At 32.9% G+C, this 27056-nt stretch overlaps 1 protein-coding gene across 2 annotated transcripts in view; it reads right to left on the bottom strand.

Annotated features, from left to right (window-relative positions):
* Positions 1-8568: 8568 nt before the first annotated feature.
* LOC148954360 (TLC domain-containing protein 2-like) overlaps positions 8569-27056 on the bottom strand; it is a 49250-nt gene continuing 30762 nt past the window's right edge. For both annotated transcript variants that reach the window (XM_089086308.1, XM_089086307.1), the window contains 3 exons: positions 22468-22639; positions 19616-19720; positions 8569-8736 (listed from right to left, as the gene is read on the bottom strand). In XM_089086308.1, the coding sequence (XP_088942434.1) occupies positions 8600-8736; positions 19616-19720; positions 22468-22639 (414 nt within the window). In that variant the 3' untranslated portion in view covers positions 8569-8599. The remainder of the gene's footprint in view (positions 8737-19615; positions 19721-22467; positions 22640-27056) is intronic.

The raw sequence follows: 27056 nt of genomic DNA, 5'->3' as shown, positions 1-27056 counted from the left end.
CCTGCATAATTCAAGTATTCAGGGAAACAGGTCGGTTTTTTTTTTGTATATCTTTGCCTATGTAATATATGGATCATTTTTAAGTTTTCACTGCTAATTTCACTTGATTTGGAAAAAATTGGCTCCAACTTTCAAAGAGAAATATGTCTGGGAGGCATCAAAGATTTTCTTTGTTTACTTTAACTTCCATTTGTTGGACTCAGCTTGCTTAGTACAATTATTGCGTCCCTGACTTTTAGACCTGACGTGGAAGATGGGCAAGGTAGTTCAAACACACTTTTGGTGCTATCAGTAAATTCTGTCTAAGTTCAAGCTGATCCACAACATCTCCCTACCTTTCATAACATTCAAGAAGCTCTTCAATACTCACCTCTGCTCTTGTTACAATTTAAATTCTTAAGTCCTCTTTCGGATGATCTTTTATATTTATTCCATAGGTAGCTCTCTTGCCATGGACAATATTTTTTCCAAGGGAAGTCAATTCAGTAGAGCATAAATGGCGGTCACTTTCTCCCCTTTCCAACTGTAAAAATTATTTGATCATCTTTGCCATAGTAAATGAAATATCAGCGTTTAAAATCGATATAAAAATGATCCATGTATTCTATATATGAAGCGTTGCTAGTAAAAGAAACATGAAACTCTTGAATCTTCAAGTCCTCTTCTACTTCAGTCCTCTCAATCTTCAGTCCTCTTCTACTTTAAGGGCTAGGAAAAGGATCTCCCCTTCTTCAGGGCTTTCAAATATACCACATTGATATGACTCTTTGAAAGGAAATCGGCGACAGCTTTCAGCTAAATTTGTACAAACAGAAGTATGAATAAAGTTAATAATACTAATTTCATAAATTTTTTCGCAGTGTTTGTTACATTAGGAGAAATATATATATATATATATATATATATATATATATATATATATATATATATATATAGAGCCAAGTGGCTTCGCCGCAGGGCCCTGGTACGCGGCAGGCTTCTATTTATGGATTCTGATTGTCGCTGGTCTTTTAATCGCAGACGATTTGAGCCTTGTCATGACGTCACCACAGGTTCGATACAGCCACCCTGTGAAAAATATGAATTCTTTCTCAAAGTCCTGACCTATTTATTTCGTTTTTGTGGCCAGTCATTGCTGTTCCTTATTTTCCAACCGTAGATTTTATTGTCCATTTTTGTTCATCTTTACCTCAGAAAGCTTTTTCCACGCCTTTGCTTTAGTAGTTTAGATTCATACATAATCACATTTAATTTCTTAAGGCATTATAGATAACAAATACGTCTTTTCCGGTTTCCAACCACTGATCACTGTTCAAAATTTCGTTTAAAATTCAATGTAATTCTCGCTGTCATTTGTTTCATGTATTTTTCTTTAGCTGTTGCGATTCTCCCTTTCACTAGTTTTCTAATCACATTTATCTGTGCTTCATTTTCATTCATTAACCCCTTAAAAATTTAAATAAATGACCTTGAATTAGAATTACAGCCTTTGTAAAACTTCGTTTTTTTTGTTATTGGACCTATAACTTTATTAGTCCAGGTTGTTAATTTTCATCCGTTGTGAATTCAATGTAAGTGAAGTACTCTGAAAAGGGAGCTGCCGAGAAACTGTCTGGCCAGACACATGGTTAAACATAGAAGTTGCGCGCAGCCACGTGCCTAAACATACAAACAAATGACGCTTTAGAAAAAAGTACTACAAAAATCTTATGCCTTCAATCAATTTTAAAAAATTTATTTCAATACACATATTTTTAACAAAAAGCACACTGCTGGTATTACAAATATCAGTTTTATATTTTTGTTAGATAAATTTTGTGACAAAAGATATAAAAATAGAATACAGATAATAACAAAATAAAATAACTGCTTTAATAACCGCCAACAACACAGACATCTTGATTTATTATGTATCTTCACCTTTCCAAAGAAGATAGAAATCCCACAGAAGTTAAAAAGAAGCCTGAGAGTAAAATTAGGGTACATTAAAACTGGGGTGGTGAGGAGGAACCAACCTGGATAATAGTCCAAATAACCCCTCCCACAAAAAGTTTACGCGCATTTATTTATTTTTTCGAGTTACACATATGTTCAGGTGAAATTACTTTGAAAATACAAAACGATAGAATGAATCAATGGCTTTTACTCTGATTTGTTTTACGAAAACAGATAAACTATTAATCCATTTAAAATGGTAGGTTGGTTGTACTATCCAAACCCAGATAATTTAGTGAATTTGAGGTTCTTACCCTATAAATGGGAGGATCAACTTAGCATTACGAAGGAGCTTACAAATATTGAATAAATTAATAGACTGACTAATCCAACAATAAATTTAAAAAATAAAACCCAATGCACTATTTTATATCCCCCACAAGGCTCTATGGCCGACAGTAATGTCAGCTGAGTGGGTCAGGTTCCTTCACTGGATCTGTGACCCCCCCCCCCTTAAATTTAAGAAAATATTTCTTTGGGGATATTTTCATTAAAAATTTCCTTTTTTCGTATTTTTATTTTAAAAATTTGACCCCCCCTTCCACCCTAAATTTTTGTGAATTACACCATTGATGGCTTGGTATGCAAGGTGATAAATAAAGTGGTTCCGCGCATTTAAAACTTATTTTATCAATCAAAGGGTCAAGTGACTTGCCATTCTATTCATTTTGTAGTCAGAATAATTATTTTTGAGGTAGAAAATCTACCACTGAGACATTAATGGATACAATACAAATACCTATCTAGCACTGAGAGGCAAACAATGAGCCAAGTTACTTGTGGATACCTTTTTTTTATCGAACAATGAAAGTCTGATTTTAACGCAAAATGACTGAGAATAAACGTTTCTTTCTAAAGAATTTAGATTAATAGACCGTCCAGAGGCATGGGGCAACGCTCAAAAACCGATCAGTACTATGGGAAATCCGATGGGTTTTTCCCATAGTACCGATCGGCTTAGGGGCTAGAATTTTTTTGTAGTTTCCCTGTGGTACCGATCGGTTTTTCATATGTCGTCGAGTAAAGATGAGCAATCATTTTTGAAAGATGAAAAATGTCAACTATTAAGGTCAACTATTAAGCACTCGAAAATTCGAGATTCGGTGGTGCTTATCCAGAACCTTCAGTTTTTATTTAACCCAAATAACACTGTATAAAACTAACACGAAAGAGGAAGATGCTTAGCAAGAAATACACTTGGCTTAGAGACTTGCCGCGTACAAGGGCATGTTATCTGTGCTTTTTAGGAAAAATTTTGTACTTATCCTTCAAACACTTTTCCCTCGTACCGATCGGTTTTTCTTATCAGTTGTCCCATGCTTTTGAATGGACCATAAATTTAAACCTTTCGTTCCGTTCAATTTTGGGTCACTGAGCAGCCTACCTTCCAAATAATATTTTTTAAATAAATTGCCGTAATAGCCGTAAACTCAAACAATGCGCTAATCACGCGTTAATCAATTTTTGTTCTAACAACATTGGAGAAAATTTGTTGAGAGGCGTTATGCACGAGTCCGTTAAAGCTGTATTACTTATTACTACTACGACTAACAACTTATCGCAGCACTGAGCCACCTGAGGCCGACACAGTTGCGCACGCTCCTCCTCCATCCTAATCTATTTAAAGCCTCCCTCTTTACACCTTCCCAGAAACTTCCCCAAAGGAGAACCTTCTGGTTCCTTTCCTTACGACACACGTGTCGTAACTGCGTTGCTTGGGGTGACTAAAAAAAAGAACCTACCGGATTGCATTAAACAAATTTCTCCAATTCAGAAAATATTTATTTTATAGTCTAAATCTTGGACTAATCTTCTTTAGCTTGACGAGAGTAACTTCATGTACTTCAAATTTGCCTGTGATTGTTATAGTAATAACAATGTTGATTTGTCCGTAAATACGTCGTGCGTGTGCCAGCATTTGCTATTTTGGTTAATATAGCATCTTGTCTATACTTCTTCGCATATAAAAAGGGATTATATAATTTGGGAGTATCGCCTAATAGGTATTAAACTTTATAGTAATAGCGTTTTACGTAGTTCTTGTCCCCAGACTATCTGAAAAGGTAATATTATTGCTGCCTTAGTGTTAGAAATGTTGGGAACTGGACTTTTTTTTTTAGCTTGGCTCGTATCGTGCTGGTGGATTACCTTGCGACACCAAAACTATCTGGGGTTATTAAGTAACATATATTCTAGCAGCATAAGTTTACTGCTCTCAAATTTTATATGCGTGGCAACAGTGTTGACGCATATGCAAAGGGGGGAGGTGGGGTTGATGCGTTGTTACTGTGTTACATTGAGCGTCGACATTAAGAGTTCATCAACGCAAGATTAAAAAAAAGGTATAGGCTCGCAAGCGAAAAAAAAAAAACAACAACCAAGGTTTTGAATCAAAAATGGGATCAACATGCCACTTCTAATTCTTTAAAACCGCCAAGAAAAAGTAGCAAAATCAGGTGAATTGTAAGGTTGGTTTTGAACGCAGGATGTAAATCTTCAAAAAACAAATCTGACTTAGAAATTTTTAACGTTTAATAGACAACTACAATTTTGAGTGGCGTTCAAAAACACTAATTGAAACCTATTGTAGTTATGTACTTGCATATTGTGCATCAAAGCTCAATAAGCAGCAATTTGTTCCTATAAAAACAAAAATCCTTGATATATTTATTAAACACATATATATTATATATATATATATATATATATATATATATATATATATATATATATATATATATATATATATATATATATATATATATATATATATATATATATATATATATATATATATATATATATATATATATATATATATATATATATACATATATATATATCCTAACATTTGCATCGCTTTCATGTAGTCACAAAAGGACAAGTATTTTTTTTTAAGTTCCGTTCGTTTGAATCATTCATTTGTCGTATTTATCAACAATATTAAATCTATATTCATATTTCATTTTTGAACATTTTTTTTCAGATTATAAGATCAGTTACATGAAAGATTATTAAATTAAAAAAAACATATGATAATTTCTTTACTTGGAACCATATTAGTATACTATTTGGGAGAGGGTTATCCATCTATTCGAAAGGAGGCTTCAACTATCGAGAAAATATCTTACATACTATATGAAGAAAGGAGTTTGTATTTTTTGGGGGAGGGGGAGGGGAGAATGCCCAGGAAGGGAGTAAATCTGGATGGCGAGGGATAAACCCAGAGATCCATGAGCTTACTTTGGCAATGGGCTCATTTCGGTTCGTTTTTTATCCCTCTTATCTCAATATAGCATGACAAAACAGAAATCTGTTTTAAAAAATGAAAAAAAAAGATGGCACTCTACTAAAGCTAATCGACCAGTCTATCTACAACAAAGAGCACACCACCCCAAACATAGACTATTGCTAAACTGAATTAATATGTCTATATACATTTTATGCAAAATTGTGGATGATTAAGCAAAGTAAGGCTTAAACAAAGGCACAGTTATAATTAGAAATCCTGATACGAGCAGAATAATCCACTATTTCCAAAAACTAGAATTAACAGTTTTTTCCAGGATCAGAAGAACTGTTTTTGTCAAGATCAGATGCGAAAAATCTATTCAATAAAAAAAAAAAAAATAGAAATAGCCTTTCTAAAATATCCTCAGGCGGCTATGAAATTACTTTCCACTTTCTGTATTTTGATCTAGTTGCTAGTATAATAGTGATTCATCTTCTACTGCTTTGAACAAAGTAAATATTCCTTCAGTAGTCAAATTTCGCTTCAGTGGCCAATTTTACATCACCCGGCGGAAAAAGTCAAATTTTTGGTTTATTTATGTTTAGATAAGTTTATAAGGATTTAGTAAAGGTCTGTTGTGTTACATGAGCCGTAGATAAACAGAAGATGGGAATCATTCTGTCTCGTTATAGTAAAACGAATTTAGCTTCAGTGCCTCTTACCACTAATGAAACTAATTAGTGATAACACTAATTACCACTAATTAAGTAGTGGTAACGCTGACAGTTCTATTAAAAAAAAAAAAAAAAAAAAAAAAAAAAAAATTCAACAAGACCGTTGAAGATTTTCCTCAAACAAAATTGGTTTGACTTTCATGTCCCATTATTTGTCTTATGTTGAGAAAATAGTTTTTATATTTTTTTTTATAGAATATTATTTCTACTTTACAGTTTTTAATGTCATATTGTTTTTTTCAAGAGTTGAAGAATTTTTGATTTTAATACACTCATATTTTTCTTCGGCAAAGGTGCTAAATGGCACCACATTTTTTTAATTTTTTTTTATCTCCGACACTACAAATTCTTGCTTACTCTTTTATTTTAACAATAACCAGATTTTACGATTGAGACGAAATTGAACTGAAGTAAAATTTTAAATAAGAATTGATTAATAGCTTCAGAAATAATTTACTTAAAAAATATGACTCAGAATACGTTGTTTTACCAAATCCATTCATAATAAAATTTAGCGAAATTCCAGGGCTAGCTACAACCATTCCTTTGGAATTTAGCAAAGGGCAGCCAGCCAGAGCTGCATGTTAACTGCATACCTGTTCCCCCGGCCCCAACAACCAAAGTGAGCCCTAGAGAAATTCAATCCTAAGCTGTAAAGAAAACGTTTATTAGGATTGAGCCTAAATCGGTTTATTTAAGCTGATTTCAACATTCAGCTTAATAAATAAGCTTAACCTTATTATAAATGGAGAGAACGTTGGCTATAATCTGAGGAATTGCTAAATATCATTGTAAATGAGGCTTTAAAGAGTTTTGAGGCTTTTAAAGAGGCGCGAGGATTAACAATAGACAAAAATGAAACAATAGAACACTTCATGGCAAACACAAGTAAAAACATCATAGTAACCAAGTAATAACAAAGCAATTAGCAATATTAGCCCAACTATTAGAAAAAGTGACAGAACAAAAAATGGACTGTGGCAATTATAAAAACAATATGTTCCACAACGAACATTTCACAGGATAGTAGAAAAGTCCGAAAAATATATTCCAGTTGCTTTAACAGTTGGCAGTATACCTGAATTTTTAGGTATACAAAATGCAGCAAAAATCATTCCGATACCAAAATCTTTAATTTCCAAGTTTTTCTGCGAGTTCAATAAAGTATTCTGAAGAATTTGAATATTTTAGAAAATCATAGGAGCAAAATTAAACCAACCATAAGAACTTGTATTGTTTGAGGGATGTGAATCTAGTTCGGAGTAAACACGTCGCATAACGCTTTTAAATGACCCCAGTTGTTAGGTTTACAAAACAAAAAGAGTAATTAACATCCGAACATAACACATGCTTTAGGAAGGGGGGGGAGGGGTTAAAATCCCCCTTCACGGTCGAACTGAAGAAAACATTTCATTTACACTAAATCATGGTGAAGATGGGGAGAGGGAGCAAACGGTTCTTCGTTGCCCACATTGACCACATTAAAGAACAAGATTGTACTAAAATCCACATGAAAATTGTGCGAAATATATTTAAGGACACATTCCCCTTCAAGCGAGCAGTGAAGGAATACCTCTTTAACCATACCTTAACGCGAAGAGGAAAATAAGGGCGGGGTCCCTAAGATTGGTCCAGTACATCTTAGACTTGAAGAAAAGGAAACATGTTTCTAAAATTAACTTCTTCACATTCTCTACCCCCCCCCCCCTATCCTGAGCGGAAATTCACATATGGAATTGAAAATACATACAAACCTCTGTTTGCTACTATGTTCTGATTTTGAAGGTGGGGGGATCCCTTGGACTAATTTAGGGAGTTTGATGAGGCTATGGTATGTGAAGACAAAATATCAATTACATAACATAAAATTTATAGTCAGTAAACTATATTTGGTCAGTGATGCATCAACCGCTCAATTGGATTAACACTGAACCCCTCGCAGGGGTTGAAACATTCGTCTATTTCGAAATAGCTATTCATTTTTGCTTACGGAGTACTAAGTGATCCAAGGTACGAATATTAGGTATGAATATTTAAAAATTCTTTTTAAAATCGTACAAAAAAAATTCTGTTTGTTCAAACGTACAAACAGAAATTGTCACAATTGGTGCGACAATTTCCAACTAGAAGTAACAATATTTAATATTTCACCAAATAATGTTTTGATTATGCCACTGGCTACAGAACGACTAAACGAAAACCGGTTCATGAAAAAAGTAAAGAGTGGATATTGACCATAAATATATACAGTGTTTCTACCATTGAGGGATTATTTATCTATAGCATCATAGTCGGCACAGGTTTAGCCTTCTTTAACGGGTAGGGGGGGGGGGATCATTTGTATCAAAACAACAAATTTGGTCCATATTTTTTTTCGGGTTCTGTGCGTATGAATGAAAAAGACAAAATCGAGCAAGATATTTCAGAAGAGACCATTTTTGGTTCATCTAAGAATATATTTAGTGCACAACCACATCCCCCCACACTTCAGAGCCCTTCACACAATTTCTCAGACAATACTGTTAATATAGGAAAATATCCGAATTCTATGTAATCCTATGATCAAACTAAATAAGTAATCTCTCAATATCATGAACGAACTCTTAGTCGAAACTATGGTTTGATATTCTTTTCGTTACTATAATACTTTTGTCTTCTTTTCATCTTCAATTGATTCACAAGATGGTACTACCGTTTTCTTCCGTCTTCGACCAAAGTCAGAGCTTAATATACGGAAGAAGAGAATAATGCTCATAAGGGTTATCACACTCAAGCCTAAAAAGTAAAAATACTGTTTAAGGATTGAAAGCCAATTCAATTAATACTATCGAAGAAGTAGAAGAAGAGAATAATAAACAGAAGAAGAGAATAATGTCCATAAGGGTTATTAAACTCACCCTAAAAAGTAAAAATACTATTTAAAGATTGAAAGCCAATTCAATTAATACTATCGAAGAAGTAGAAGAAAAGAATAATAAACGGAAGAAGAGAATAATGCTCATAAGGGTTATCACACTCAAGCCTAAAACCTTAGCAACAGCAACATTTTAAGAAATTTAAAACTAAATTTCTTGTGAATTATTGTCTCGATTTATCAGTAGTGTACCGAACCAATCGTGCTCAAAACCCTCCTCAGGGCCATACGGTGGTGTTTTCTTTGTGGATGGTCAAGTTTTCACCATATTAGAGTGAGACGGTCTGGTATCATAGTGGTAACCTTTTCTAGTTTAGCTTAAAGCTTATTCCAATAGGCAATGGAAAGAACTCCCCCTAAAAAAAAAGTCCCCTCGGATCCCACCCCAAATACTAATGAAATTTATCCATTTTTGCTGGTCAAGCTCTCTTTCACGAAGCTCACATGAAAGCTCAAATTCTGAGAATAGGACAATGATCAGTGTTGGAGCTAATGTCACCATAGATGATAATGGATTTCAAGAGGTCCTTTCTAGGAGCTCAAAAAAAGGAAAAAAACTTCCCCATTCAAAAGTATTTCCCTTCCCCTGTCCAAGTTTCTCTTTCCCGAAACTTGGGCATTTACCTCGAAATTACTCCTAATACCCCCTTTGAAATAAAAAGGATTAATACAATAAGAGTTTCAATTTTCAAAATGTTAAAATCAATATTTTCTCTCAACATTCACCGTAATGGATCTTTGCTAATAGCTGTCCGAGATCAGAAATTAGTAGATTTAATACTTAATCTAAAATCTCTTCTGAATATACAATTTAGTTTTTCTAAATGAAACCCAAAACAATCCCCAACAAAAATAGTAGCTTATAATGTTCGCCTAGCAATACTAATTCAGGAGTTACAAGAAAATCCCTCAAATAGAGCAGCCAACGCAGTCCCTGTAGAAAATATCACTCAACAGGCCAAACCCAACTCTTATGAATTAAAAACCAGAAGATCTGTCTTATTTACACTGAAGAAAAAATTGATATTCAAGAAAAATTAATCCTATTTGGGCAAATTAAACCGCACAAGGAATACAAGCCGAAGCCTATCCAGTGTCAGATATGTCTAAAACTGGGATACACAGCAAATAAATGGAATGAAATTCTCCTAAACTATATTAATTGTAAAGTGTCTCATCCAAAAGAGTTTACAACTTTCAAAAACACTCAGCCAACACGTAACAATTGTTCAGTCTCACATGAATCCACCACTAAATCGCAATGCCCTGCACATAAGAAAAGAGTACTAAGACTCTAAATAGCAGGAGCAAAGGCAATTCCTTACCCTTTAGCAGCAATGGAGGCAAATGCTGCCCAATAACCCCAAAAAAAACCATATTGAAACCAAAAAGAACTCTAAATTTAAAAACCCCCAATACATCAAGTACTCTTTAAAAAAAACCATCCATTCAGCCACCTAGATCAGTTCTCTATCAGAAAGAATCACCAAGCCAACAAGCCTCCTTATCTTTTGAGATGAGGTCAGCCTGGCACCCCGTCCCAACAAGAAACAAATCAGAAACACTACCAGGAATTAATCCCTTAACTGACAAACGGGATGCAAAACCAAACATACAAACCCCAAATATATGCTTATTCATTCTAAACTGCAATGCACTTCAGGCCATGAATATACAACAACAACAGAAAACAAAAATCATTGATGAATTGGCAAAAATCTACATCCCTAATCATATGCTTATTCAAGCAAAAAAATATCTTGCCTTACTGTTAAGAAAACTAATCATTGATAGTCATACGAAGAATAAATCAAAAACACGACACATATCAATGCTCCACTGGAGCGTTAGATCACTTAAAGAAAACAAATTAAAATGAATTAACATATTTTATGAATAATAATTCCATCAATACTGCGTTCTTCCAGGAAACTCATTTAACCAAAAATCAACAGAATAAGTCTCTGGGATACACTATCATGAGACAGGATAGAACATCAGAGAGAAAAGGAGGTGGAGTAGCTTTAATAGTTTAAAATAATATAAAATTCTGTTGCATCAACTTTCCAGATTTTGTAAATGATGTTGATGCAATTGGTATCAGTGTTTGGCTGAATAATACAAAAACTTACATATTAAGCTCTTATAACCCTAATGGCCAAACTACAGATGTCAAGGATTTCTTCAGCCACATAAATAACTATAATATGTTGAAAAACATCGTTATTTGCGAAGACTTTGATGCCCACAGCCTTTGTGGGGGTATAGACCAGCAAATAAGGCAGGTAAGTTCCTTGAATCTAGTATTTCGAACAATAATAAACTAGCTGTTGCTGACGATCCAAACCTGAACGCGAATTTTAACCCCAAAAACGGCAGTTTCTCTAAAATTGACCAAAAAATTGTGTCTTTAAATATTTTGAACAAAATTTATATAAATAAATTGATAATCTATGTGCTAACCACTTTGCCATAGTTTACTCCCTAAACGAATCTGCTGAAACCCTATCACATACCTCCAATTATATCAACACTAAAACAAAGTTGCCTTCGTTCCAAAATTAACCAAATGATGAAATTACAAGTTTGATCCAACAATCATGTATTTCAAACGCAACAGTTTATATATAAGCTGAAGTTTTGGCATATTTACGAATAAATACAGCAAATAATGCTATACTTAGGACAACACCCTGGAAAACCTCGCCTAAACACATTCCCAAAGCTTGGTGGGCGAATGATTTCCAAAGTAAGCGGAAAACAAAAAGGCAGCTAGGAGAAAATTCCTTAAAAAACCATCACCAAATACATATTTTAAAAAAATACAAACAGAATCGAATCCAAAAAGGACCATAATAACCGCTAAATATTGCCACTGGAATAATTTTGCAAATAACCTCTTCAGTGAAACACATGTGCAAATTATAAATAGAGTCATAAGTCACATCTGTGGGAAACAGACTTCCCCCAATCCACTCCCGCATGAACTTATACATAATAATACCCATTATGACAATAATAATGAAAAAGCTAAGCTATTTGCCACTCATTTTGTTAATAAGCTAACATCAAATAATTGTAGTAAAATGCCCCAATTCCTATGAACCCAAGATACCAACCTCGCCCAAGAGTCAAGTATATAACCAGTCCGTTTTTAATCCGTGAACTGAATAATGCAATACATCATATTAGGACCAAGACTAGTTGCAGTTATGACAATATAAACCCTACATGGATAAAGGATCTCATTACTCCATACAAACAGAAAATTCTGAATTGTTATAATCATGCTTGAACTTCATCTATATTTCCCAATATCAGGAAATATTTGTCCCTCCGACAATCCTACGGGTAAATAAACCCCAAAATAACCCTGAGTCTTATTGGCTCATAATGACTATTCTTCTAATGAGAAAAATAATGGACAAAACGATTTAGTACTGACTACTTCGGTTCGTTGGGAAATATAACATGATCCCTCACACTCGAACTGGATTCGGGAAACACCATTCCTCAACAGGCGCTTTCATATTGTTAGAAAATGCAATAAAAGAATAATTTTAAAAAAATAATGTCCTAGTTGCAGCTTTCCTTGATTTTAAATGGGTATATAGAAATGTGAACCAGCAAATCCTTTTAATCAAGCCTGCTAACCTTGGACTACCCCTTAAGCTAGTATCCCTTACAAAGTCTTTTATAGAATTGAGGAGTTTCATTGTTTGTGCAGGCTCAGCCTCTTCACTCCAAAAGACGATAACAATAGATCTTACTAGCGAAGCAGTCCTGAGTTGCCTCCTAGTTGTCCTATATATCTGGGACATGAATCTCCCCTACACGAATTTACAATATGCTGAGGATCTGGTACTATGATCGTCTGGCAACACATTAGAGATAGCACAGTCAAAGCTGCAAAAGTTACTTTTCCAATTTGAAAAACTCTCTCGACATTCAGATTTACCCATTGCACCTACCAAGTCAAAAATAATCCAATTTCACCGAAAGCAAATTCATGTTAATGTAAGACTCTTTCTAAATGGACTAGCTGTTCTAGAATATAATTATATGAAATACCTATGTATAATGCTCTACTAAAAACTCAAGGTCCACCTCCACATATGAAAATCAATAAAAAAAATGCTATATAACAAAATTTTACTAAAAAGACTTCTTTCCATATTATGGGGATGATAGGGGAAAATATGACTTCAGGTCTATATACCACATATAAGACTCCATATTGACTATAGGCTCATCGTCTTTAGTGTACGTGCAAAGACCCAGATGCATAAAATTGAAACAATACAAAATGATATAATACGTCTCATATTTGGTCTTAGGAAACACACAAGCACGAATTTTCTGCTTATGGAGAGTGGATTAAGAACAATAAGGGAGAGACGTATCTTTCTCTTATTAAAAAATCTTAAAAAAATTAAATTAAATAGCTCACACACCCTACATAATTGGTTAAGAAATCCAGCCAGGTATAGAGGCATTGCGAATGAGTATGCCAATATTCAGAAGAAGTTTCTTGTACCCGTAAAGTCGGTTGATCATACTTTCCTCGCATCCTCTCCATGAAATTTGTCAATCCCCACGATAAATAACCATTTCTCTAACTGAAGCTAACAATTAACCCCCAGCGCTTTCGTCCAGAAAAAGTTTGCTGAACTTAGCACAATTGCCTATAAAAACTATTTCCAAATATATGTTCAGGGGACTAAAATGAATGGGAATGCAACATGTGGTGCCTCCCTTTCTGATCAGAACATTGCAATGGGTGAGGGATTCTATAACAATGCATTTATAATGTGTGCAGAATTAGATGACCTAGCCATGACATTAGGGTACCTTATGGATAATAAACCCTTGATTGCTAATTCAAATAATATTATAGTTTATTCTGACTCTATCAAGTCTTAAGTTGCTGTCTTCAGCTCCTCCGTATAAGCTGGATATTGATACTTATAATTGTCTTGGTAATATAAATAATATTTTTTCAAGTGGAACAGGAACTTATCTTCAGTATATTCGTAGCCACACTCGTATAAGTGGTAATCATCAGGTTGATAAAATATCAAAAAATCCTATAAATATTGACCAGCCAAGTGTGAGACCAATCTCCATTAGAGATATTTACCAATGGAGACTATCGGTTATTATGTTTAGTAAGAAAAATTCTACTCCTTCCCCCCTTTCCAACAAGTATTTTTCTAAAACTTATCATAGAATTAGCTCTGGAAACAGTAGCCTCGACTTTCTGGCTGTATTATATCAGCTTCCTAATTCAAATGGTTAAGTTCCCCTGTCCACTCACGGCAGGTATGGTATTATTAATAATGAAACATTTGATCACTGCCTATGTGAATGTATGAGGGTGACGTCTGCACACTATGCATCGCATCGTAAAACGTTAATGTGCTTCAAACACCACACAATCTCACTATCAGCAACGAGTCTATCCAAATATACTTAAAGAGATCACAAAAATTGAGATTTATCATCATATAATAGAACTCCTTGAGTCGAAAGATCTACTGAAAGATATCTAAGAATATCTATTAATTAAGAGACTACCAAGCCAGTAGCTCTGTAGCCCACAGAGTGAAGCAAAAGGAATAGGGCTAAATAGTAGCAACTGAAAAGCCCGCCCGCTGTGAAATAGAAGAAGAAGAGAAGAGAATAATGCTCATAAGGGTTATTACACTCACCCTAAAAGTAAAAATACTATTTAAAGATTGAAAGCCAATTCAATTAAAACTATCGAAGAAGTAGAAGAAAAGAATAATAAACGGAAGAAGAGAATAATGCTCAAAAGGGTTATCACACTCAAGCCTAAAACCTAAAAATTCTATTTAAGGATTGAATGTCAATTCAATTAATACTATTCAAGAAGTAGAAGAAGAGAATAATAAACCAGAAGAAGAGAATAATGCTCATAAGGGTTATCACACTCAAGCCTAAAAGTTAAAAATACTGTTTAAAGACTCAAATTCAATTCAATTAGTTCTATAAAGGTTAAACTATTCGAGTATTTAAAACAAGTTTTAAAATTTTGACTGCGTTACAGTTAATTCAAGATCCTTGTTATTGGGAGAAACGCTCCAAATAGCCTCAGATTTTTTCTTTCTTTTTTAAAATGGTTTCATTATGGACCATTGGTGCCTCAGAGGTTCTTTTGTATTGCGGTACTTAGGCGGGCTGGAAGCAGATGCTTAGAAATCAGAATCCTTTGAATGGAGTTTTAGAAGTATCAGAGAACAATATAAAAAAGGAGAAAAAAGGTGGAAAACAGAAAAAGCATGTATATATATATATACACACACACGGGCACACACACACACTCACACGCAAACACACGGACACTCACAACCACACATACAAACATACCGGAACGCTCACAGGTACGGACTCGAACCCAACAACCAAGAAACCCTCCACGCCCCTAAACCACACCGACCCAAAGCCAAACACCCACCCACCCAAAAACTCAAACACAACACCACCGCCCCTGAACCCCCCACAGAGACTCCTAGACCCAGCCACACCGAGACCCACACACACACACACACACACACACACACACACACACACACACACACACACACACACACACACACACACACACGTTGTTTTTGTGTTTTTGGGTTATATTTTGTATTTTTTTTTGGGTTTTTGTATTTATGTTTTTGTTTGGTTTAGTTTGTTTGTTTTTTTTTATTGTTTTATATTTTTTTTTTGTTTTTTTTTTTTTTTTTTTTTTTTTTTTTTTTTTTTTTTTTTTTTTTTTTTTATTTTTTTTTTTTTTTTTTTATTGTTTTGTGTTTTGTAGTGTTTTTTTTATTTTAGTTATTTTTTTTTTTTTTTTTTTTTTTTTTTTTTTTTTTTTTTTTTTTTTTTTTTTTTTTTTTTTTTTTTTTTTTTTTTTTTTTTTTTTTTTTTTTTTTTTTTTTTTTTTTTTTTTTTTTTTAATTTTATTTTTTATTATATTATTTATTTTTTAATTATTTTTTTTTTTTAAATTTTTTTTTTTTTATTTTTTTATATTTTTTATTTTTTTTTTTTTTTTTTATTTTTTTTTTTTTTTTTTTTTTTTTATTTTTTATTTTTTTAAATTACAAAAAATATTTCTTATATATATATATATATATATATATATATATATATATATATATATATATATATATATATATATATATATATATATATATATATATATATATATATATATATATATATATATATATATATATATATATATATATATATATATATATATATATATATATATATATATATTTTTTTTTTTTTTTTTTTTTTTTTTTTTTTTTTTTTTTTTTTTTTTTTTTTTTTTTTTTTTTTTTTTTTTTTTTTTTTATATATATATATATATATATATATATATATATATATATATATATATATATATATATATATATATATATATATATATATATATATATATATATATATATATATATATATATATATATATATATATATATATATATATATATATATATATATATATATATATATATATATATATAGGTGCTTTACTGAGGTATCATATCAACATGAAGCTTCAATTTAAATAATCAAGCGAAAGGTCAATATTAAAAATCAAGCGAACAAATTACATAAGAAAAATATTATATAGAAACTTAGGAGAGGGCCCAAAAGATTGGAAATTGTAAGTTATAGAAAAACATAAGAAAAAGAGTTGTCAACACTATTTAGAGATTTTATAATATTCTGATTTTCTCCTCCTCCCCCTCCCCCCAAGTATGTAATTATTCATTTTCAGCCTTAGGTTACGTTAAACTTGAAAAATATGTCCAATTTTCTGTTCACCCTCGCATTTCCAAAGTGTGTTTACCAAGCGACAACTCCATGCTGAATTTGTTCAATTCATTGACGATAAGCTAACAGACGCAAACACAATAGCAAACACGTTTGCTCCATATTAAGCTATTTACATTTATTCCTTTGACAACCTTTTAGCAAATTCTCGAAAAGATTTGCCTCTGTTTTTTTTTCTGTTTCCATCCTTATTCTTCAGGTTAGAATTGCATATAATATGTCTGTCAACATATAAAGTAACTTCACCATTGGTCTTCTCTGTTTTCGTTCTTTGCTATTTTTTTATACATTCTCTGTTTCACATTTTTCTTTTTCGCCATTTTATTCTTACATTCTCTGTTTCAATTTTATTTTGTAGGTCCAAACAGTGTTATTTATTTTATATAACATGTCTATCAACATATAAGGTGTTTTTGCCATTGTTCTTTCCTGTTCCCATTCGTTGATATTCGTTTTTTGCTTATTTCGTAAAATAAGTATATCAATATATAAAGCAATAACGATAAGACATATGTATATTTGTCTAATGGCTATCCAATTAAAAAACACCCATTGTTTTTATTTTTTTTTTTAACTGAACCACAGAATATGCAACTACTTGACTTTCCCCCTTTTCTCTATAAAAATGAGTTTTTATCGAACTCTAAATTAGTTTAGATTCGCCCTAAAATAAATATTTAATTAAATAGCTTTCGAAATTTTTTCTTTCTAGATTTGATATAAAAACTGATATAAAACACTTTTATATAAAACTGATATAAAATACTTTGATATAAAAACATTTTCTCTTAAGAGATATTGTTGCTCTTAGCAAATACAGATAGTTCAGACAATTTCATTACATTCTTACTTCAGAATGACCTGAGATTGTTACATTCGTTCCCTTATAATCTTTTATTAAGCAATTCAGGGGATTCCAAGTTATATCTAAAGATATGTTCAACGTATTATGTACTTAACTATGACACCATCTCAAAATAATTAGGTATGTTATCTCTGTCCTTCAACCTGATATTAATTCGATATATATATATATATATATATATATATATATATATATATATATATAACCTCAAATAAGCCTTTAGCTCTTTTCCCCTGCACTCGGAGAGTTTACAAAAGCATTCCTAATACAAACACTTAATAGGAATTGGCATGATACGAGATTCAAAATGACCAACACAGTGAATTCTGCTGGGAACGGTATGGGTTAGACTCGTTATTGTATCAGCATAAGGAGTGGGTTGTCAGGGGTATTATTGCAACCGCGTGTTCATACGGCTAATGGTTTTTCAAGGTTTCAAAGTCTGTCAATAAACTTTTGGCATAGAGCCCTGCTAAAAAACCACAAAGCATACGGATGATGTGATCAATTATGATTTATGATTGAAGGCTGTGGTTCCACAAAGTATTATTCCGGATTCGACCCTTTTCCTTGTATATATTAATCAATGACATATTAGTAGTTTGTTGAACGATTCTCAATCCCTTCAAGGCTCCCGCAGCTAATAGAGGTTCAGAGTCTACATTTTAGTAATTCAGAATTGGCAACTGTTTCAAAAGGAAGAAGATTAAAATATTTACAAAATTACTCGGGTCTTTAACTCTTCAGAAGTATTTGCATGATGATGCAGGGGACAGTCAAGTCATTCCAGATATGGCTTAGCCAAATATTCACCTTCTCTGGGTTACTACAGATATTATTATTATTAAATGTACAAGGTAATAAGTATTAGGGATGTTGCTCAGGTTACTAAATAATTTTATGGAAGCGCAGATATTATTTTTAACTCAGCCATTCACAGAGAAGGATTTTGAAGAATTTATGAAACCATTAAGGTAGAAGTCACAGGGTGTACGCTGGTGAAATTAGATTCTTCAATTTTTAGGATGGTTGCAATAAAGACGCGTGTTCAACAACTGGAAAATTGATGAATCATTTAATAGATGTCCAATGATTACTTTAATGAAATAACGATTGATCACCTAAATTTTATCCATAACAACAGAAAGAGAATTTATCCCCCTCAAAATTAAAACCTTTTTGGATTCGATCATCCAGGACAAACGAGCTGGGAGCAATTTTTACCGCTATATATTTCCATAATGCGACCATTTTTCTATCCAAGTTCTATATAACACATGTTGCCAAATGTACCCGCGACAAAACCTCTCTTATTGCCACCGCAAGAATTCAGAATCGGGTTAGAAGGGCGAGCTGCAGCGCCATTTAAAAGCAATCACAGCATTAAAAAAATAAAATGGTTTTAGGAGAAGCCAATGAAAATCCTTCACAAGTATATCCACTCACCTCCTCCTCCTTTTGTGGATATTTCTCTCCCTACGCCAAAATTTCAAAACACAAAAAGAAAAACACATAATTAAACAACGCACTGTAATTGCCTACACGAAGAAATATACTAGAATAAGTATTTGATAAATGGTGTACAGCATAGCACATCCATTTGAAACCATCTTCAAAAGTATATTTCCCTATTAAAACTATACGTCACTTTCTAATACAAAAAGGTTCCTTTCCCTAATTATTCAGATATTAATATCCCCAAAGATTCAGAATAGGGCTAAAAGGATAAGCTGTAATGACACTGAAGAGCAATCAAACCGTATAAGAAAAGTCTTAACGAGATGTTAATTGACTCCACCAATACATGGTCAACTACAAGAAGAAACGCTTTGGAATGAATATATGATAAATATTGTCCAGTTCTACATATGCTTTACGTACCGTCTTCATAGTGGTTTGTCCCACCAGAATTATACGTCACTTCCCCCAAACGAAGGCCTAAAAGATGCAAAACCCTAATAATAAAATAAGGATGGAGTAGAAACCTAGTTATGAAACAGAAAAAGACTCACCAATGCTACCAACCGTGTAAGCAAGTGTTGGTATTTCATCCCTGTGGATCACCAGCCATCTTGTCATCCAACCCAATGTCATTATCCTGAAGACTAGGAATGTACCTGACAAAAAATATAAAAAGGATCAACAAAATAGATAAATAAATACATAAGAGATTAGTGAGCTACATAAAGAAGGTGAGGAAGCTTAAGAAAACCAAAAATAAATTTTGACAAAGAAATATTTCTGAGTTAAAAATAAAAAACAACTAGTGTTTCAACAGACACCTTTAAAAAGAGAACAAGAACTAAAAGTTTCAGCTGCATAGAATTTGCACCCACCCATTACTTTTCTGGCCCACTCCACATACAAAAGACTCAAATTTCTAGTGTTGTTTGTGTAGGTTAAAATAGTTCATCCACTTAAGTTGGAAAAGGAGACAGTAAAACTTATCAAAATGATAAGGACAAGAAGAGGCGAGCAAATTCAGGCTTGTATACCTGTTAAAAAAAATGAAATTATCTGGTCTTTATTTTATTTACTTTAAAAGACTTTTAGGCCTATCTGACCAACAAAAAAATACCACAAGAAGAACGATTTTACCAATACATAAAAATGATTTTTTATTTAATTCTACTGGCTTAATTCTGTACAATTCTGCTGGCTAGAGAAAGGAATTGGTAAGCTATGGCTGGAAATTTAAACCAAATATTCTCTCCCACACATATATCCTTTCCGTCGGACGACGTGTAAAGCAGCTACCGAAGTGAAATTTGACGCCTGTTAGAACCAAGTTTTATAACTTGCTGCTATCCGCACGGTTTCCATCCTCAAAACTCTGGGCATGGGTAGACTATCTACAAATTATATAGGTACTTCAGAAATGGGCCTGCTGGGTTCTTGCTATAATTAGAAATCAATTTTTATATGGAATTTAAAAAACTTTCATGTGTCAGTCAGTTGTCATACAAAAAATTTCACCCTTATAAGTGAACCTTAGAGGGTCATATCTAGACAGAGTCGATCAAATAGGAGAAAATATTATTTCTCGAGCCTGCAACACATCATCATTGGTACTAGTGCCCCGATCCTTCCTAAAAAAAAAAGAAAAAAAAAGCTCTAATAGATGGCAATTTTTTCGAAAGCGAAAGTGACTAAGCACCGTGATAATATATCCGTCCGGTAAGTCTTGAAAGAAACGGAATTTTCTGCAGTCTTCCTAGTAAAGTTCTATATCTGAAAAAAGGAAGGCATTTGTTTAAAATGACACATCTATAATGACTTTCAGGATTTCAAAGGCTGTAAATAGAGTTAGAGCATAGAGGCCTGCCAAAGAAGCACAAAGTATGTGATTGTTTAGGATTTAGGGTTGAAGGCCGGGTCTCCCCGAAGTGTTATTCCAGATCCAACGTTTTTCTTTGTATAAATCAAAAAACCTGACCCATTATAAACAACACCAATAGTACGTTTTTCCCAAGGCATAAACTGAAAGCTTTGCTAGTCAAAGAAACGAATTTTTCAACACTGACTTGAGAGAGAAACAAACCAAATATTCACCATTATGAAAACATCAGGTGGAGATGAAATAAGGATCGCAAAATGGTATTTAAGTCTGAATGGAACGTATACCCACGTTCAATGGAGAATATTATAATTAACTGCAATTGCTTATTGATTCTCGAGATTAGAACTTAATCCTGTGCCTCTAGAGGCACACAGTACAGCAATGAGTATCCTCCAAGTCTCAAGTGAGCTGCTGCGTATATGTCCTACGATTCAGGAATGCGACTCGTTCTTGAGGATCCTTCTGTTACGTTCGTACGTCCCGCTGGGCGTGTTCTTTGGTCTTCCTCGGTGAAAGGTGTCTCCCGGTTACCAATGAAGGCACATTTTTGGAAGTCTGTGATATAGCGTGTGAGGGTATGTCCAAGGTGTGCGGGTACAGATTTTGTCATTGTTGACACGGTCTGTCCCGCTAATCCTTAGCAGCCAGCGAAAGCAATTATTCTCGAAGAAATATCTGGTGCGTAGTTCCTTTTCAGAATCGCCACTAGAAGTTACCGTGCTTCCTAAGATTTTTCATCTGTTCAATATCTTCACTTCCTAGTTGGATTCCTATGGGTGAACTTCTAATTAATATGGCTTTAGATTATTGGCTGTTATTGTGAAATCCAAATTGTTCAGCTTTCTTCGCGACTCTGTTCAGGAATTCCCGAAGCTTCTGTTTGTCGGCTTCATTGAGCCCTATCTAGTCTGCTTTTTGAAAAATCGCAATTATTATGGTCTACTGACCGCACTTTGGACAGCAGATTATTTTTTTGTAATAAAGAATATGTAGCTTCACTTAACAGACAAATACACCAAACTGTAAGGGGGGGGGGTAGATTTAATAGATAATTTTCAAAAAAAAATATTAACACATTATTTAAAACACTTACTAATAATAAAAAAGAAAAGAAAAGAAAAAAAGAGAGACAGAAAAAAATCAAGAAGAGAGAGAGAGAGAGCTCATTTAATTAAGATGAAGCCTACAACTCAAATCAGGCGAGGCACGACTAATAAAAAAAAAAGAAAAAAAAAAAAAAAAAAAAAATAATAAACAGGCAACCATAATATTTCTTATGGCAAAAAATACAAAATTCCATATTTTTGGAGATAGAAGCTTGAAACACAGTCGGGTTCTCTGATACACTAAATCTGATGGTTTGATTTACATTAAGATTCTATAAGTTCTAAGGGGGTGTTTCTCCCTTTTTTCGAAAATTAGGCAAATTTTCTCAGGATCGTAACCTTTGATGGGTGAAACTAAACTTAATGACAGCGATTAAGACACATACCTAATACAATTTTTAAGACTCAGATAGCTTACCAATATTCATTAAGCTATTTAGCCTGTAGATAAACTCATCTTTGCTGAAACCTTGAATCAACATTAATTGTCTTGTATGAAGGAAAATGCTATTTACTTCAACGAGAAGAGCAACAACGCTATAGCCAATGTATCTTCGCTCCATGACAGCTAGTCCAAAACAAGATATTACCTAAAAAACAAACATATAGCTAAAATATTGCACAGAGTTGCCAACAAGATAAAAAAAATTGCGAAGTTAGTGAACCGGAAAAGAAAATGCTCAAAATAGACTAGTATAGTCGGTATTCCTATGAAAACTTAAGAATAAAAAGAAGAAATTTGCGCAGCATATCCAATATGCCAGCGGTGCACTCACCACAATTCATAATTACGCAACTTACAAAAATAAATCATGGGAATTGTCCTGAGAAAAAAGCACAAGGCATGACGGGGATTAACACCGGTATCCCTCTCCCGTCACAAAATTTTGAGACTTTTACGATTTGGCTTTTACAAATCGAAGCTCGTTTTATTTTCAAAAAAAAATAAAGATAAAAGACATATCTGCTAGATATAAGGATACAAAATAATCGAAATACCTAGGCTAAGTGAATACATGCTCTAAAAAATTGGATTGTGAAAGCAAAAAATGGACGTGACAATATAAACAATTTTAAATTAAAGTTTAACATCAAATCTCCCAAAATGACTGATACTGGAGCCCAGAAAATAAAATTAGTAAATAAGATCAATATGATGATTGTTTATCTGTTTTCATTAAAGAACTGAATAAAATATATTAAATTTTTATTAAAAGCTAAGATTAGAACAAGATCTATTTGTAAGCAAAAAAGTAAATTTTAAGGGTTTTTTAGGTCTAAAATAACTCAAATTGATTCACTAGATCAGTGGTTCTAACACTTTCACTGGCTCACATATTTAACATTTTTAACATTTCAAATAATAATTCTAGCTTCTAACAACTTCAAATTCATGTTGACCCTTGAGTTAAAACTACAAAAACTAAATTAAACATGTACAGAAGATTGCATGCACATGCACAAACCAAAAAATTTGAGAAGACAACAGCATAATAAATAAAACACTGGGAACCACCGCGACCCTTTTGATAAGTTCCAAATCCCCAGGACTCCATGAATAGTAGTTTTAAAACCATTAAAGCCCTGGTATTGGAGGGGGTGGATGGGTTCCACGGACTACAGTTTGCAAACAACTACACTGGATCTTCAAGCATGTAGTAGCGGCGTATCTAAGCAAGTGGTTCAGTGTGTGAGTAGATTTTTTTGGGAAGCATTTTCGTTCTTTAATTATTAAATATTTACGTCAAGCCTTAAACTAAACGCCTTTTGTTTGTAACAATTGGTACAATCTGTTGAGTTGTGGAAACGGAGTTGTTATTTAATAGAAATTTATGTGCAATAATTTATGTGCAATACGGGAAAATCCTAAAACACAAGTTATCCATAAAAGTTTCTTAAATAATAAGATAACAAGTTTTGATCTTATGCTACAAATTCTTAAATTTCGCCCTCAAATCCATAAACATTTTTCACCAAAAACGATTCGAATTAATAGAGAATTTCACCGACATGTTTTCTGTTGCTCGCACAGACACGATCATTAGTAAAATTTTTATTGTATTTTTTTTTTTTTTTGCTAGGCCAGTGAAAACAGGATTTTGGTCCTATTTGCAAGGTTTCAAATAAAATGAAAAAATTTGAATGATAATTAGTGAATCACATTGTGGGTTAATTTCATTAAATTTATTTCCTTGTAAGTTAAAAATTGATCTAATAGCATGGGATAGGGCACAAAATTTCACATCCAAACCGGCGGTGCTGATCTCCGTTTCATGACCCTCCAGCAAGGAAGTGCAATGGGGTTTGGACGGTGCTGCATCTTGTAAAGACACTACTTAGCTCTCTTTACCAGTCACTAAATGGTGTAAAATAACAAATTGATTTCCATCCAGTTTGAGGAGATGTGAAAGTTCCATTTTCTGAACACTATCTATGGAACTTCTTTATAAAAACACAAACACAAGAAAAAAGGAGGATAATAAGTGCATTCAAGAAAAAAGATACCTAATTAAGGTGCAAACTGGCCCAACCCTGAAAAAGCATAGGTATAAACATATTTGAGCCATCAGAGAGGAGAGAGTATCAGAGGATTTTTAGTGGGATGTCCAAACTGGAAGAAGGTACATTCTTAGAAAAAAATTATACAAGTTCAAACCCGGTATCCTCCCCCCTGTATACGGCCTTGTCAGGCCCACATTATAGTCGTATTTGTTGATAGGTTCAGTTTTCCTATTCATAATTTCTTGGGTTGAAGAATGTTCAAATTTCAAGCATTAAAATTTGTGATTGGTTTATGAGAGTTAAGGTTCAAGGCATTATTTTTTTAAATACGGAAGATAGAATCTTACAACAGCATTGTTCTTATCTTTAAAATGAATCTGGCAAAGTATAGAAATACATAGTATTAGTAGGCAGCAATAGAAACAAATTAGTGTTGATACAAACTTGTCAAACAAATATTTCGCTTTTTGAAATTTCTGCAACTGTAGTTAAAGTACGAAGCTAAAATAAAGAAAAAACCCATATATATATATATATATATATATATATATATATATATATATATATATATATTGAAAGCTGTCACTAAGGCATGGCTCTTAATATCTGGGTTTTTTTTTTTTTGCTTTGAATTGGATTGGGCATAAGTTAAAAAGATCCCATTTGCCACAATAGAATTTGTGGCAATAAGAGAGGTTTTGTCGCGGGTACATTTGGCAACATGTGTTATATAGAACTTGGATAGAAAAATGGTCGCATTATGGAAATATATAGCGGTAAAAATTGCTCCCAGCTCGTTTGTCCTGGATGATCGAATCCAAAAAAGGTTTTAATTTTGAGGGGGATAAATTCTCTTTCTGTTGTTATGGATAAAATTTAGGTGATCAATCGTTATTTCATTAAAGTAATCATTGGACATCTATTAAATGATTCATCAATTTTCCAGTTGTTGAACACGCGTCTTTATTGCAACCATCCTAAAAATTGAAGAATCTAATTTCACCAGCGTACACCCTGTGACTTCTACCTTAATGGTTTCATAAATTCTTCAAAATCCTTCTCTGTGAATGGCTGAGTTAAAAATAATATCTGCGCTTCCATAAAATTATTTAGTAACCTGAGCAACATCCCTAATACTTATTACCTTGTACATTTAATAATAATAATATCTGTAGTAACCCAGAGAAGGTGAATATTTGGCTAAGCCATATCTGGAATGACTTGACTGTCCCCTGCATCATCATGCAAATACTTCTGAAGAGTTAAAGACCCGAGTAATTTTGTAAATATTTTAATCTTCTTCCTCTTGAAACAGTTGCCAATTCTGAATTACTAAAATGTAGACTCTGAACCTCTATTAGCTGCGGGAGCCTTGAAGGGATTGAGAATCGTTCAACAAACTACTAATATGTCATTGATTAATATATACAAGGAAAAGGGTCGAATCCGGAATAATACTTTGTGGAACCACAGCCTTCAATCATAAATCATAATTGATCACATCATCCGTATGCTTTGTGGTTTTTTAGCAGGGCTCTATGCCAAAAGTTTATTGACAGACTTTGAAACCTTGAAAACCATTAGCCGTATGAACACGCGGTTGCAATAATACCCCTGACAACCCACTCCTTATGCTGATACAATAACGAGTCTAACCCATACCGTTCCCAGCAGAATTCACTGTGTTGGTCATTTTGAATCTCGTATCATGCCAATTCCTATTAAGTGTTTGTATTAGGAATGCTTTTGTAAACTCTCCGAGTGCAGGGGAAAAGAGCTAAAGGCTTATTTGAGGTTATATATATATATATATATATATATATCGAATTAATATCAGGTTGAAGGACAGAGATAACATACCTAATTATTTTGAGATGGTGTCATAGTTAAGTACATAATACGTTGAACATATCTTTAGATATAACTTGGAATCCCCTGAATTGCTTAATAAAAGATTATAAGGGAACGAATGTAACAATCTCAGGTCATTCTGAAGTAAGAATGTAATGAAATTGTCTGAACTATCTGTATTTGCTAAGAGCAACAATATCTCTTAAGAGAAAATGTTTTTATATCAAAGTATTTTATATCAGTTTTATATAAAAGTGTTTTATATCAGTTTTTATATCAAATCTAGAAAGAAAAAATTTCGAAAGCTATTTAATTAAATATTTATTTTAGGGCGAATTTAAACTAATTTAGAGTTCGAGAAAAACTCATTTTTATAGAGAAAAGGGGGAAAGTCAAGTAGTTGCATATTCTGTGGTTCAGTTAAAAAAAAAAATAAAAACAATGGGTGTTTTTTAATTGGATAGCCATTAGACAAATATACATATGTCTTATCGTTATTGCTTTATATATTGATATACTTATTTTACGAAATAAGCAAAAAACGAATATCAACGAATGGGAACAGGAAAGAACAATGGCAAAAACACCTTATATGTTGATAGACATGTTATATAAAATAAATAACACTGTTTGGACCTACAAAATAAAATTGAA

This window comes from Artemia sp. Qi Xiang Cuo, chromosome 3 (genome assembly GCF_049724085.1).
Source record: "Artemia sp. Qi Xiang Cuo chromosome 3, ASM4972408v1, whole genome shotgun sequence".
Lineage (NCBI taxonomy): Eukaryota > Metazoa > Arthropoda > Branchiopoda > Anostraca > Artemiidae > Artemia > Artemia sp. Qi Xiang Cuo.
Note: the sequence above shows the minus strand (reverse complement) of the source record. Positions and strands in the feature narration are given on the sequence as shown.